This window comes from Scyliorhinus canicula, chromosome 4 (assembly GCF_902713615.1).
Source record: "Scyliorhinus canicula chromosome 4, sScyCan1.1, whole genome shotgun sequence".
Classification (NCBI taxonomy): domain Eukaryota; kingdom Metazoa; phylum Chordata; class Chondrichthyes; order Carcharhiniformes; family Scyliorhinidae; genus Scyliorhinus; species Scyliorhinus canicula.
In genome coordinates, this window is record NC_052149.1 from 5,087,954 (window position 1) to 5,104,178 (window position 16,225).

The following is a 16,225-nucleotide window of genomic DNA, read 5'->3' on the forward strand; positions in this document are numbered from 1 at the left end:
TACAGCACAGGAACAGGCCCTTCGGCCCTCCCAGCCTGCGCCGATCCAGATCCTTTATCTAAACCTGTCGCCTATTTTCCAAGGATCTACTTCTCTCTGTTCCCCGCCCGTTCATACATCTGTCTAGATGCATCTTAAATGATGTTATCGTGACCGCCTCTACCACCTCTGCTGGTAAAGCGTTCCAGGCACCCACCACCCTCCCTGTTGCTGTTTCCATGGCAATGTCTCAGGCAACCAGAGTCGACTGAACAACCAATCAGCACCTTTTTTCCCTGTAATATAAAGTGCTGTGATCATTTGAAATTTGGCATTCTTGCATTTTTCCCGATCAGTGCTGGCCAAAAGCTTTGAGAACATGCCTCTCTTTTCAGCTAAAATATCCGATTTGAGAACCAACTTGGTTCTGCTGCCCTTGTTCTGCTGGTGAATCGTGCAAACCACACTCCTGACTGACATCCCTGTGCCACTCGCACACTCACACAGTCTGATACCCTGGCGACTGTCAGTTTGCAGTGAGCGTAGGTGGTGCTGAAATTCAGCCGATCATTCATCCTCTTCCAGCACCATTGGGTGTTCCTATGCTGGGCACCATGGGCATTTGCCTTCGCTGTGCCCGTCGACCTCCAGCAGGTGGGATGGCGAGTCCCCCAGGGAGGTTATGCTGAATCGCGTGATTGTTTCTTTTTTCCGAGACGTCAAGGACTGAAGCTCCTGCACTGCAGGGAATGAATGGCTGTCTGGGTGCCCTATAAACGTGGTGCTCAGCCCTTCGATCCCGTCAGGTAACGGCGGAGATCCTGACTCCCTGCCCACCCTCACCACAAGATCCGCTGTGCTCCTCACGGACCCATAGGCAGTTAGCTAACCAGCCCAAATGGTCAGCCGTCTCACTCACCTCCCACCCTCCCCCTACCCCACCAGCAGAAACCCAACTTTCCCTCCCACCACCAAACCCGGACACCAGACCGTAAGATTTCGCCCATCTTTCATATCAATAACTCTTCATCAGAACATCGAAATGTGATTAGCAATCTCCAGAGAACAAATAAAATTAGAACAAAGAACAAAAAAATTACAGCACAGGAACAGGCCATTCGGCCCTCCCAGACTGCGCCGATCCAGATCCTTTATCTAAACCTGTCGCCTATTTTCCAAGGATCTACTTCCCTCTGTTCCCCGCCCGTTCATATATCTGTCTAGCTGCATCTTAAATGATGCTATCATGCCCGCCTCTACCACCTCCGCTGGTAAAGCGTTCCAGGCACCCACCACCCTCTGCATAAAAAACTTTCCACGCACATCTCCCTTAAACTTTCCCCCTCTCACCTTGAAATCGTGACCCGTTGTAATTGACACCCCCACTCTTGGAAAAAGCTTGTTGCTATCCACCCTGTCCATACCTCTCATAATTTTGTAGACCTCAGGTCCCCCCTCAACCTCCGTCTTTCCAATGAAAATAATTCTAATCTACTCAACCTTTCTGCATAGCTAGCACCCTCCATACCAGGCAACATCCTGGTGAACCTCCTCTGCACCTTCTCTAAAGCATCCACATCCTTCTGGTAATGTGGCGACCAGAACTGCACGCAGTATTCCAAATGTGGCCTAACCAAAGTCCTATACAACTGTAACATGACCTGCCGACTCTTATACCCCATACCCCGTCCGATGAAGGCAAGCATGCTGTATGCCTTCTTACCACTCTATCGAACTGCGTTGCCACCTTCAGGGTACAATGGACCTGAACTCCCAGATCTCGCTGGGCATCAATTTTCCCCAGGACTCTTCCGCTCTTGAATTGGATCTTCCAAAATGCATCACCTCGAATTTGCCTGAATTGAACTCCATCTGCCATTTCTCTGCCCAGCTCTCCAATCTATCTATGTTTTGCTGTATTCTCTGACAGTCCCCCTCGCTATCTGCAACTCCACCAATCTTAGTATATGCAAACTTGCTAATCAGACCTTCATCCAGATCATTTATGTATATCACAAACAACAGTGGTCCAAGCACGGATCACCTTTCTCTATTTTGAGAAACTCCCTTCCACCACTACTCTCTGTCCCCTGTTGCCCAGCCAGTTCTTTATCCATCTAGCTAGTACACCCTGAACTCCATGCGACTTCACTTTTTCCATCAACCTGCCATGGGAAACTTTATCAAACGCCTTACTGAAGTCCATTTATCTGACATCTACAGCCCTTCCCTCATCAATTAACTTTGTCACTTCCTCAAAGAATTCTATTAGGTTTGTAAGACATGACCTTCCCTGCACAAAACCATGCTGCCTATCACTGATAAGTCTATTTTCTTCCAAATGTGAATAGATCCTATCCCTCAGTATCTTGATTGCCTACCACTGACGTCAAGCTCACAGATCTATAATTCCCTGGATTATCCCTGCTACCCTTCTTAAACAAAGGGACAACATTAGCAATTCTCCAGTCCTCCAGGACCTCACCCGTGCTCAAGGATGCTGCAAAGATATCTGTTAAGGCCCCAGCTATTTTGTCCCTAGCTTCCCTCAGTAACCTGGGATAGATCCCATCCGGACCTGGGGACTTGTCCACCTTAATGCCTTTTAGAATACCCAAAACCTCCCCCTTCCTTATGCCGACTTGACCGAGAGTATTTAAACATTCATTTCCTTAACCCTGTTAGCCAAAGATATTTCATGACCCCATTTAGCCCTCTTGAAATGAAATGAAAATCGCTTATTGTCACAAGTAGACTTCAAATGAAGTTACTGTGAAAAGCCCCTAGTCACCACATTCGGGCGCCTGTTCGGGGAGGCTGGTACGGGAATTGAACCGTGCTGCTGATTTAGCCCTGTCTGCTAAACCAGCCCCTTTTATTGCGCATTTGAGATTTGTCCTACTTTCCCGATATTCCTCCAAAGATTCATCAGTTTCAAGTCGCCTAGATCTTGTGTATGCTTTTTTCATCTTAGCTAGTCTCACAATTCCACCCGTCATCCATGGTTCCCTAATCTTGCCATTTCTATCCCTCATTTTCTCAGAGACATGTCTGTCCTGCACTCTAATCAACCTTTCCTTAAAAGACTCCCACATTTCAAATGTGGATTTACCCTTAAACAGCTGCTCCCAATCCACATTCCCTAGCTCCTGCCGAATTTTGTTATACTCTGCCTTTCCCCAATTTAGCACTCTTCCTTTAGGACCACTTTCGTCTTTGTCCATGAGTATTCTAAAACTTATGGAATTGTGATCACTATTCCCAAAGTAATCGCCGACTGAAACTTCAACCACCTGGCCGGGATCATTCCCCAATACCAGGTCCAGTATGGGCCCTTCCCGAGTTGGACTATTTACATACTGCTCTTAAAAAAAACTCTCCTGGATGCTCTTTACAAATTCTGCTCCATCTACGACTCCAACACTACATGAGTCCCATTCAATGTTGGGGAAGTTAAAATCTCCCATCACAACCACCCTATTGCTCCTACATTTTTCTATAATCGGTCTACATATTTGTACCTCTACTTCATGCTTGCTTTTGGGAGGCCTGTAGTAAAGTCCCAACAATGTTACTGCACCCTTCCTATTTCTTAGCTGTACCCATATTGCCTCAGTGCTCAAATCCTCCATAGTGCCGTCCTTAATCACAGCTGTGATATCATCTCTGACCAGTAATGCAACTCCTCCACCCCTTTTACCTCCCTCTCTATCCCTCCTGAAGCATCTATATCCTGGGATATTTAGTTGCCAATCTTGCCCTTCCCTCAACCAAGTCTCAGTAATACCAATAACATCATATTCCCAGGTACTAATCCAAGCCCTAAATTCATCTGCCTTACCTGCTACACTTCTCGCATTAAAACAAATGCACCTCAGACCACCTGTCCCTTTGCGTTCATCATCTCTTCCCTGTCGACTCTTCCCCTTAGTCACGTTGAGTTTATTATCTAGTACCTTACTGGCTTTAGTTGCTGCCTCTTTACTGACCTCTAACTTCCTAATCTGGTTCCCATCCCCCTGCCACATTAATTTAAAACCTTCCCAACAGTGTTAGCAAAAGCACCCCCTAGGACATTGGTTCCAGTCCTGCCCAGGTATAGACCATCCGATTTGTAATGGTCCCACCACACCCAGAACCGGTTCCAATGTCCCAAAAATCTGACCCCCCCCCCCCCCCCCCCCCCCCCCCCCCCCCCCCCCCTCCTGCACCATCTCTCAACTCACGTATTCATTCTGACTATTCTTGAATTTCTACTCTGACTGTCTTGTGGCACTGGTAGCAATCCTGAGATTACTACCTTTGAGGTCCTACTTTTAACTTATCTCGTAACTCCCTAAATTCTGATTGTAGGACCTCATCCTGTTTTTTGCCTATAATGTTGGTGCCTATATACACCACGACAACTGGCTGTTGACCCTCCCCCTTCAGTATGTCCTGCAGCCGATCTGAGACATCCCTGACCCGTGCACCCGGGAGGCAACATACCATTTGGGAGTCTCATTTGCGGCCACAGAAATGCCTGTCTACTCCCCTTACGATTGAATCCCCTATGACTATAGCCCTGCCAGTCTTTTTCCCGCCCTTCTGTGCAGCAGAGCCAGCCACGGTGCCATGAGCCTGGCTACTACTGCCTTCCCCTGGTGAGTCATCTCCCCCAACAGTATCCAAAACGGTATACCTGTTTTGGAGGGAGATGACCGCAGGGGACACCTGCACTGCCTTCCTGCTCTTTCTCTGCCTTTTGGTCACCCATTCCCTGTCTCCCTCACCAATCCTAATCTGCGGTGTGACCAACCCACTGAACGTGCTATCCACTACCTCCTCAGCATCGCGGATGCTCCAAAGTGAGTCCATCCGCAGCTCCAGAGCCGTCATGCGGTCTAACAGGAGCTGCAGCTGGACACACTTCCCGCACATGAAGGAGTCATGAAGGGGCATCGGCCGCGTTCCTGAACTCCCACATTGAGCACGAGGAGCATAACACGGGTCTGGGATCTCTTGCCATTTTTACCCTTTACCTTAACTGATTACAAATATAATATCAAATAATGAATAAGTGAAAGGAATAAAGATTTTACTTACCAATCATAATACTTACCAACACACAAAGAGTTAAATTTCTCTCAGCTACTGCTAATTGGAGCACTTTCTTACCAGCCAATCAGGTCACTACTTTGCTGTGATGTCACTCTTCAAATTTACCCCCAAAGACCCTGTGGCCGCTGTTTAAGCAGCGAAGTAGCTCTGCTAACTCCAACAGCTGAATTCCCGCCGAAAAGACTCGAATCCGTGAAGCAGCTAGTTTAAATACTCACCGCTCGACTCTGTAGCTCCGCCCACACCAACAGCCGAATTCCTGCCGAAAACACTCGAATCCGTGAAGCAGCTAGTTTAAATACTCACCGCTCGACTCTGTACCTCCGCCCACTCCAACAGCTGAATTCTCGCTATCAGTCTACTGTCCATTATCAGCAAAGTGATGGAAGGAGTCATCAACAGAGCTATCAAGCAGCACTTACTCAGCAATAACCTGCTCACGGACACTCAGTTTGGGTTCCCCCAGGGTCACTCAGCTCCTGACCTCATTACCGCCTTGGTTCAAACATGGACAAAAGAGCTGAATGCCAGAGGTGAGGTGACAGTGACTGCCCTTTACATCAAAGCAGCATCTGACCGAGTGTGGCATCAAGGAGCCCGAGCTAAACTGGAGTCAATGGGAATCAGGGGGAAAACTCTCCGCTGGTTGGAGTCATACCTGACACAAAGGAAGATGGTTGTGGTGGTTGGAGGTCAATCATCTCAGCTCCAGGACTTCACTGCAGGGGTTCCTCAGGGTGTCCTAGGCCCAACCATCTTCAGCTGTTTCATCAATTACCTCCCTTCCATCATAAGGTCAGAAATGGGGATGTTTGCGGATGGCTGCACAATGTTCAGCACCATTCGCGACTCCTCAGATAATGAAGCAGTCCATGTCCAAATTCAGCAAGACCTTGACAATATCCAGGCTCGGGGCTGACAAGTGGCAAGTTACATTCACGTCACATAAGTGCCAGGCAATGACCATCTCCTACAAGAGAGGATCTAACCATCTCCCCTTGACATTCAATAGCATTCCCATCGCTGAATCCCCCACAATCAACATCCTGGAGGTTACTATTGATCAGAAACTGAACTGAACTAGCCATATTAATACTGTGGCTACCAGGGCAAGTCAAAGGCTAGGAATCCTACAGTGAGTAACTCACCTCCTGACCCACCAAAGCCTGTCCACCATCTACACGGCACAAGTCAGGAGTGTAATGGAATACTCTCCATTTGCCTGGATGAGTGCAGCTCCAACAACACTCATGAAGCTCAACACCATCCAGGACAAAGCAGCCTGCTTGATTGCTCCTTCCACAAACATTCACTCCCTCCACCACCAATGAACAGTAGCAGCCGTGTGTACCGTCTACAAGATGCAGTGCAGGAACTCACCAAGGTTCCTCATGCAGCACCTTCCAAACCCACGACCACTACCATCTAGAAGGACGAGAGCAGGTGCCCTGACTTGGAAATATATCACCGTTCCTTCACTATGTCAACACCCTGGAACTCCCTCCCTAACAGCACAGTGGGTGTACCTACAGCTCCAAGACTGCAGCGGCTTGAGAAGGCAGCTCGCCACCACCATCTGAAGTTCAACTAGGGATGGGGAATAAAAGAGTAATCCGGAAACCTGGAATAATGATCCTGAGGCAACTGGGGAATTTCAATTTAGTTAATTAAACAAATTTGATAATTGAACTATCGGATTGTTGTAAATACCCACCGGGTTCACGAACGCCCTTTGGGGAGGGAAATCTGCTGCCCTAACTGGGTCTGGCCTATTTGCAACTCTGGACCCTCTGCAATGTGATGGACTCTTAAAATTCAACAAGACAGCTCACCTACCACCACCAACCTCATAAATACTGGCCTTGTCAGTGATGCTCACACCCCACTGAGAAGTCTGCATTGATATATCATCTATAATACAGAGAAATGGCCCAAGGAATTAAAGGGACCAAATTGGACAGCGAACCACTTCGATGACCCAGAAGCTTGATCATAGAGGGCGATTCTCAGCCGTCTCTTAAAGGGGCAGAGAGAAGATTTCGCAGCATCATTGAATTTGCAGTGCGGAAGGAGGCCATTCGGCCCATCAAGTCTGCACCGGCTCTTGGAAAGATCACCCCACTTAAGCACATGCCTCCTCCCTATCCCCGTAACCCAGTAACCCCAACTCGCCTTTGTTTTTTTGGACACTTAAGGGCAATCTATAATGGCCAATCCACCTAGCCTGCAGATCTTTGGACTGTGGGCGGATTCACTGCTGAGGACCGAGACAGCTGATTGCAGAGTCACAAATGACGCATCAATTAAAATCTGGATGTGGTGAGAATTGAAAGAGCATGAGGAGATTTCAGAGGATTGTAGGGCTCGAGGAGATCACGGCGCTGGGGAGGCAGTGAGGGGTTGCAGACCTCTGCAAACCAGGATGAGAATTTCAAATATCAACCTTCCTCTTGTGCAACCTTTTACTTTGCGGTGTTTGTTTGGCAAAAGCTCTCCTCCCCATCTTTGGTAACAGTATCTTTTCTTCTTGCAGCTAAATTATTTGAAGAACAGAGCGCGTAAATATAACATTGACCTGCAGCTATTACCCATTGGGTTTACAAAACGGAGAGAGAATTCAACGTTTTTGAGCAGGAAGTAAGTTCTCACAGTGAAGTGTGGGTGGTGAATAATGGAATCTGATTCATTCAGTAGCCAGTTGCTTCCTTGGCAACAAAGATTTTGTATCCATTGTGCTCTGACCATTTTACAGAAGGCAGTAGAGGTTAGAAATTCACCCTGAGAGGAAGAATGTATTGATGTGTATGAACTTCACTGATTTAAATACATCTTGTATTAATATTAGAACAGTGAGCTAAAAATACAAACTAAAAAAGAAAATGAAATAGACACAAATACAGAGTTTGAGTATTGCTGAATAAAGAGACATGCTGTTGAAGTTTTTCATTTTGCAACGCAGGACAGATGCAAGAATATCAAATTTCAAAGCAAGGAACAACAATTTATACTGCATGGGAAAAGTATGCTGATTGGTTGGCAAGTGGACTTTCAATGATTGACTCATTGCCAGAGAATGCGCCAGGGAACTATTGCCCCCTGGTTGTGGTGACCTTCTTGAACCGCTGCAATCCTTTTGGTGACAGAGAAGGAACGGACGATATATTTCCAGGTCAGGGCGGTGAGAGACTTGGAGGGGAACCTCCAGGTGGTGGGGTTCCGGGGTATCTGCTGCTCTTGTCCTTCTAGATGGCAGAGGTCGTGGGTCTGGAAGGTTCTGTCTTGGTGGGTTCCTGCAGTGCATCTTGAAGATGGTGCACCCAGCTGCCAATGTGTGGGTGGTGGAGGGAGTGAATGTTTGTGGATGGGCTGCTAATCAAGCAGCCTGCTTTGTCCTAGATGTTGTCAAGCCTCAGGAATGTTGTTGGAGCTGCACTCATCCAGGCAAGTGGAGAATTCAGTTACACTCCTGCCTTGTAGATGGTGGTCAGGAGTTTAGCTGCTTGCCGTAGAATTCCCACCTCTGACCTGTTCTTGCAGACAGAGTATTAACATAGCTAGTCCAGTTCAGTTTCTGATCAACGGTAACCCCACCGGATGTTGATAGTGAGGGATTCAGCGATATCAAGTGGCGATGGTTTAGATTCTCTCTTGTTGGGGACGGTCATTGCCTGGCACTTGTGTGGTGCGAAAGTTTGTTGCCATTTGTCAGCAAGATTCAGGGTAAACCATTTAAGACAAGAGGTGTTGAATATAGAAGCAGGGATGTGTTGCTGCAGTTGTACAGTGCCTTGGTGAGGTCACACATGAAGTATTGTGTGCTGTTTTGATCTCCTTCTATGAGGAAGGATGTTCTTGCTCTCGAGGGAGTGCAGCGAAGGTTTACCAGACTGATTCCAGGGATGGCGGGACTGTCATATGGGGAGAGATTGACTAGGTTGGGATTGTTCTCGCTGGAGTTCAGAAGAATCAGGGGGGATCTCATAGAGACTTATAAAATTCTAACAGGACTGGACAGGGTAGATGGAGGGAAGATGTTACCAACTATGGGTGTGTCCAGAACCAGGGGTCACAGTCTGAGGATTCAGGGTAAACCATTTCAGATAGAGATGAGGAGACATTTCTTCACACAGAGTGGTGAGCTTATGGAATTCATTACCACAGGAAGTAGTTGATGCTAAAACATTGAATATATTCAAGAGGCGGCTGGATATAGCACTTGGGGAGAATGGGATCAAAGGCTATGGGGAGAAAGCAGGATTAGGCTATTGAGTTGGATGATCAGCCATAATTGTGATGAATGGGGGAGCAGGCTCGAAGGGCCAAAAGGCCTCCTCCTGCTATCTTCCATGTATCTATGTATGGAAAGGGTACAGAGGAGATTTGCCAGGATGTATGGAGGGAAGATCATACGAGGAAAGTCTTGGGTAGCCACTCCGATGTGTTTGAGGAAGGTAGCCAGTGACAGCCACATCCTGTAAATGAATGGGATCGATATATAATAGCGTGAGCACCCTCGATGGAAAATAGTTTGATTGGTTTCGATTGATACGGAGAGAGGTGGCAAAGGGTCGTGAATTTTAGTTCCGGCCCTAACGTTTGTTCTTTTTCAGTGATGAGTATCTCATGTTGCTGACAAGTGGGGTGACATTCAGCGTCTTTCGATTGGATCTGTTAGTGGAGTTTTCTGTAAATATGTTCCTTTGTGGGAAGGTTGAATTGGAGAGCAGCGTTGCTGGTCTTGCTGAGAAGCCTCAAACCCGTTAACGAGAGCCACGCTCTAGTGCCTGGGTTTAGCACAGCGGGTTAAACAGCTGGCTTGTAATGCAAAACAAGGCCAGCAGCGCAGGTTCAATTCCCGTACCGGCCTCCCTGAACAGGTGCTTGAATGTGGCGACTAGGGGCTTTTCACTGTAACTTCATTGAAGCCTACATGTGACAAGCGATTCTTATTAGTTATTTTCTTGAAGGAACAGCTTGGGTCATGTGATATAAGATTCTTGCTTCCCTGCCAAGAGTCCTACAACCTTCCCAAGATCTCTGCGCTCCTCCAATTTTATGCTCTATGAAGACCCCCAATTTCAGTCACTGGGAACCAGTCATCTGCTGTCCGGCCCATAAACCCTTGAATCTGCTTCCTAAACCTCGCCATAGTTTTGTGTGCGTGTGCTCTCCCTCTCTAAGATGCTGCTTAAAACCAACCTCTTTGTCTCAAGCCTTCGGCCGTCTGCTGTAATAAATCCTTACAAGGCCCGATGTTAAAACTTTGCTCTCTGACGCCCTTGTGAAGTGGCTTTTGCAAGATGACTATATAAATGCAAGCTGTTGTAACTTTGATGCGGATCGATTCAAAATACCAAGTGAGAAAGTTGGTCAAAGTCGGCTGGTGTCACATGACAGTTGTTCTGACGGATCAGCTATCTTTGGCCCCCGGGGCCGCACAGATCCTCCGTAAAGCAGCCCTCCCCCACGTCCACCAAAATGGCATAAAGGATAAGGTACATGCGCCCAATGCTGCTGCCAGCCTCGATTCCCCTCCAACCATCCACACTCTCGCTTCCATTTGCTTCCTCTGAAATTTCATATATTTAAATCAAAATTTATTCCCCTGTATTTCCGTAAAGAAGAGCACTTATTTTCTTCAAAATAAAAGTTCAACAGCTTTTCAATTGACACCCGTCTCCCATTCCCTCCAATCTTTTAAAACCTTTTGAAAATTTGTTATTGAGATGTGGGCGGGCCCTGCATTTATTGTCCGTCATCCCTAATTTCCCCTTGAGAAGGTGGGGGTGAGCTGCCTTCTTGAACCGCTGCAGTCCCTAGGGTGTAGGTACACCCACAGTGCTGTTAGGGAGGGAGTTCCAGGATTTTGACCCAGCGACAGTGAAGGAGCGACGATATAGCCAGGGTGGTGTAGGGGTTGGGAGGGGAATTTCCAGGCAGTGGTGTTCCCATGCGTCCGCTGGTCTTGCCCCTGGAGGTGGTAGAGGTCATGGGTTTGGTGGGCTGTTGTGCATCTTCCACCCCTCCTATCAGGTGTTCGTGAGGGCTGGTGCAGTCCAAGGGTTTCTGATGGAACCCAATTAATTATATCTGAACAGTGATGATTTATTTTGTTATCCTTTACCTATCATGTGGTTATTTATATTCACTGAGAGCACTGTTGGTTAAAGGTAACATGATCAATAGGTACCTGGATATGCTAATATTTGCCTGTCTAATGTGTAGCCAGATACTTCCCCCTCCAAAGCGATGTTGGAAGTCAATTCGAGAGCCTTCACAGCTGGAGCAGAGGTTTCATCTCACACATAAACCTAAATCACCTTGAATAACACAACTCGGTAATCAGAATTCTCCGTGTTGGAGATGCAACTGTTTTTGCTGCCGGAAAGATTCTGCCTCTCTTTCCCTCAGAGGATAAGATATTCTTGAGGTGAGGCCACAACTGGAGTATTGTGCGCAGTTCTGGTCACCACATTACAGGAAGGAGGTTATTGCTCTGGAGAGAGAGCAGAGGATTGTAGCTAAGAGGAGAGATTGAAGAGGTTGAGGTTTGTTTTCCTTGGAACAGAGAAGGCTGAGGGGTGACTTGATTGAGGTGGACAGAATTGTGACGGGTAGAGATAGACAGGAGGAATCTGTTTCCCATGGAGAGAGTTCAAAAACCAGGGGTCATAGACTCAAGCTAAGTGGCAGAAGGTGTAGAGGAGAAATGTTTTCACGCAGAGGGTACTGAGTGTCTGGAATTGGCTGCCCGAGTTGGTGGTGGAGGCAGAGACGCTAAACTCTATTACAAAGTACCTGGATCTGCACCTTGCTGCAGTGCCATAGGCTGTGTGGAGCAAGATGGGATTAGAAAGGGCACCTGGGTATCTGTGGAGCGGTATGGACCAGATGGGCCGAATGGCCCCTTTCTGTGTCGTATCTTTTCTACGGTTCTGTGGTTTGCCCTGTTGTGTCAATGTCAAGCCTGCAAACATTAAGCTCTCTGTGAGGTGGGCCGGATGTAGAGCACAGCTCCAGTGTGTATATATTCAGGAGCAATGCGAACGTTTCCATGTCTCATAACATCCATTCTGAGGTCTGTTGCCGTGGAGAGTGCCAGTTTCGGGGTTATTTCTGGGTTGGTTCATTGAGCCTCTGCCATGCAGATCTGCACCAATCAGAAAGTCAGCACAAACACATCCAATCCCCTGGAGACAGACTTCAGGACTATTCCTGAAGTAGATTAGACTTTTGTGGTTTCAAAGTTTCTCATGCATCAGATACCATTTTGAAACTCGACCAGCCAAAGGAAAGTTGATATTGTGAGTGAGATATTAGATTTCGAACTAGTTTTAATAGCTTAGATCTTTTTACTGCAGTGAATGAAGATGATTTTGGCTGTCGAAAGTTACCTGCTTGTGCAGTTGAAGGAACTCCCTCCCTAACAGCACAGTGGGTGTAACTACTCCTCTAGGACTACAGCGGTTCAAGAAGACAACTCACCACCAGCTTCTGAAGGGCAACGAGGGATGGGTAATAAATGCTGACCTAACCAGCGACGCACACAGCCCGTAAAATGAATTTTAAAAAAGGATTTTATAAAAATGTCACCAGGAGAAAATGAGCAGCCATTTGGACAGTCATGGGGTAATAAGGGAGAGAGAGCCCAGATCTGTTCAGGTGAAATGGTTGTTGTTTAATTTGATTGAATTTTTTGGTGAGGTCGAATGAGGGTGGATAAGGGAAGTGTATTTAATGTTGTGTATATGGACTTCCAAAATATGTTTTGATAAAGTGTCACCTTGTTATCAAATTTCCAGCACGAGGAATACAAGGGCCAGTAGCAGCATTGATACAAAATTGGCCAAGGGATAAAAACAAGGGCCGGCACGGTAGCACAGTGGTTATCACTGTTGCATCACAGCGCCAGGGTCCCAGGTTTGATTCCCGGCTTGGGTCGCTGTCTGTGCGGAGTCTGCATGTTCTCCCCGTGTCAGCGTGGGTTACCTCTGGGTGCTCCGGTTTCCTCCCACAAGTCCCGAAAGACGTGCTTGTTAGGTAATTTGGACATTCTGAATTCTTCCTCTGTGCACCCGAGCAGGTGCCGAAATGTGGCGACTAGGGGATTTTCACAGTAACTTCATTGCACTGTTAATGTCAGCCTACTTGTGACAATAATAAAGATTAAAAATAAAAATTAAACAGAGAGTTATGATGAATGGCAGTTTGACCAGATGGAGTGTGAAATCCAGTGGAGTTCACCAAGGTTCTTTAGCAGGACCACTGATAGATCTGTACTTTGGTCAATATATCTTGTGTGTCACCGCACGATATATCACTCGACAGAAATTTAAAACGGAGCTTGATGCGTCAAGTAAATCCAATCTTTATTCAGTCAGTTTTGCAGATGTCTCATGTCAGTTTGCTTATATATTAAAACAGATGTCAGTTTGCTTGCAAATACAGAGTTTTTAAAGGTTTGTTTTGTCCAAACAAGTATAGATGACTGAGTTAAATTCCATACAAATTACAGTTCTTGAAAATGAAATGAAAGTCACTTATTGTCACGAGTAGGCTTCAATGAAGTTACTGTGAAAAGCCCCTAGTTGCCACATTCCGGCGCCTGTCCGGGGAGGCTGGTACGAGAAATTGCTGTTTTCTTCAAGTTAAAATACACGACTCCGAGAAGTTGAAGATAAACAGAATAGCTACTTCAGAGCAAATCGCAGGTAATAGTTAAAGACAGGACATAAAGATGATTCCGGAATAATTTGCTCATAATCGGCACCTACTTTTTAAGGTATTTGCTATTGCTAATGTTCTGTTCCCTTCTGTGATTGGGTCATAATAATCATAGTTCATTTTATTCGACAGAAATGACTGTCGGTCAAATTTTTAGCATGGAGTGACTGCATCATTGCGTTCCCAACACTCTATCAGTTCTCATGGCCGCTGAACTAGGAACTTTGCCCAGATGCATATAGTAATAATTATGTAACAAATGTGTGTCTGGAGTTTTAATCTGATCATTCTCAGGGTATTCAGCAATATTCACTGCTCCCCTGTTTGAGCTGTGTGACCTTAGTGAAGCCACTTTGAGCCTAAATCACTTTGAAAAAGCCATTTTGATTCTGAAGCGTTTCTTCCTTATTATAAGTTTTCTTTATAAGATTTATATTATAAGATTATTATAAGATTTCTGTCAACCGCTGCTGGTTTTGATGCACCTTAATGACTTGGACTTGAGCAGCACAGGACATACTTTGAACATTTGTAAGTGTCATGAAACTTGGGGAGTAAACAGTGAACTTCAAGAAGACAAAGAGAAGGAGGAATGGGCAGATGAAATTCAGCACAGAAAAATGCGAGGTGATTATATTTTCGTGGGAAGAATGAAGGGAGACAGTACAAGCTAAATGTTCAATTTAACTGGGGTTCTGGAGTAAAGAGGCCAGACAGTGTTTGCGTGAATCTTTAAGGATGGCAGTGCAGGTTAACAGAGCTGTTAATAGCGCACGTGAACTCCGAGTCTTTTTAAATAGAGGCACAGAGTTCAGGTTTGCAAAACCTTTATCTTTCCCACTCGTTTTGCCTCTGGCAGTATAGCATCGACTTCAGGAGACTGCATTTCAGGAGGAATGTAGCTGGAGAGGGTGCAGAGGAGATTTACTCGAATAATTCTCCCCGTGTGTGCGTGGGTTTCCTCCGGGTGCTCCGGTTTCCTCCCACAGTCCAAAGATGTGCAGGTTAGGTGGATTGGCCGCGATAAATTGCCCTTGGTGTCCAAAATTGCCCTTAGTGTTGGGTGGGGTTACTGGGTTATGGGGATACGGTGGAGGTGTTGACCTTGGGTAGGGTGCTCTTTCCAAGAGCCGGTGCAGACTCGATGGGCCGAATGGCCTCCTTCTGCACTGCAAATTCTATGAAATTCCAAGATGAGGGATTACAGTTAATGTGGAGACGGTAAGAAGTCTGACAACACCAGGTTAAAGTCCAACAGGTTTGTTTAAAACACTAGCTTTCGGAGCGCAGCTCCTTCCCTGAGGAAAGCTTCTTATTGTGCTCCCCCCAGTCCAACGCCGGCATCTCTACATCAAGGCTTAATATATGTGTTGCTCTTGTGAGGTCTGAAAGCAGTTGGCAGATTAAATTTCAAACATTTTTGCCTTGATTTTTTTTGGAAACCAGTCACACCTCTGTGCAGTTGTGTTCATAGTGAAGTATCTCCAAACTAATCCACCCGTGATTTATGACTCGTGGTTTTTATATCCCGTGACCATTTGGCATGGCGGATCTGGCAGGAATTGTGAATGCTGGTCCCATTCCTCTGCTAACTTGGCTGCAAAGGGTTAGACTGAAAAAGGTGGGCGGTGGAATATTTCAAACCGCACGCAACCAGAGGTTACAGTAATTGCAAAATGAACCTGAGGTGAGATGGGGTGAGAATGTTTTTTTTTAAACGCAGCGAGTTGTTGTCAACTGGAATTACTGTGCGGAGTCTGCACATCATAGAATTTATAGAATTATCATAGAATTTACAGTGCAGAAGGAGGCCATTCGGCCCATCGAGTCTGCACCGGCTCTTGGAAAGAGCACCCTACCCAAGGTCAACACCTCCACCCTATCCCCTAACCCAGTAACCCCACCCAACACTAAGGGCAATTTTGGACACTAAGGGCAATTTATCATGGCCAATCCAACTAACCTCCACATCTTTGGGCTGTGGGAGGAAACCGGAGCACCCGGAGGAAACCCACTCACACACGGGGAGGATGTGCAGACTCTGCACAGACAGTGACCCAAGCCGGGCATCGAACCTGGGACCCTGGAGCTGTGAAGCCATTGTGCTATCCACAATGCTACCGTGCTGCCCTAAATGTAAATCGCTTATTGTCACAAGTCGGCTTCAAATGAAGTTACTGTGAAAAGCCCCTCGTCGCCACATTCCGGCGCCTGCTCGGGGAGGCTGGTACGGGAATTGAACCGTGCTGCTGGCCAGCCTGGGTCTGCTTTCAAAGCCAGCGATTTAGCCCTGTGCTAAACCATCCTACCCGTGTGTGCGTGGATTGGCCATGATAAATTGCCCTTAGTGTCCAAAATTTCCCTTAGTATTGGGTTGGGTTATGGGGATAGGGTGGAGGTGTTGACCTTGGGTAGGGTGCTC

At 46.7% G+C, this 16,225-nt stretch overlaps 1 protein-coding gene across 8 annotated transcripts in view; it reads left to right on the plus strand.

The window, feature by feature from the left end:
• Positions 1-16,225, plus strand: part of LOC119964317 (collagen alpha-1(I) chain-like) — a 57,189-nt gene that overhangs the window by 11,586 nt on the left and 29,378 nt on the right. For all 8 annotated transcript variants that reach the window (XM_038793607.1, XM_038793612.1, XM_038793613.1 and 5 more), the window contains one exon: positions 7,613-7,716. In XM_038793607.1, coding sequence (XP_038649535.1) covers positions 7,613-7,716 — 104 coding nt within the window. The remainder of the gene's footprint in view (positions 1-7,612; positions 7,717-16,225) is intronic.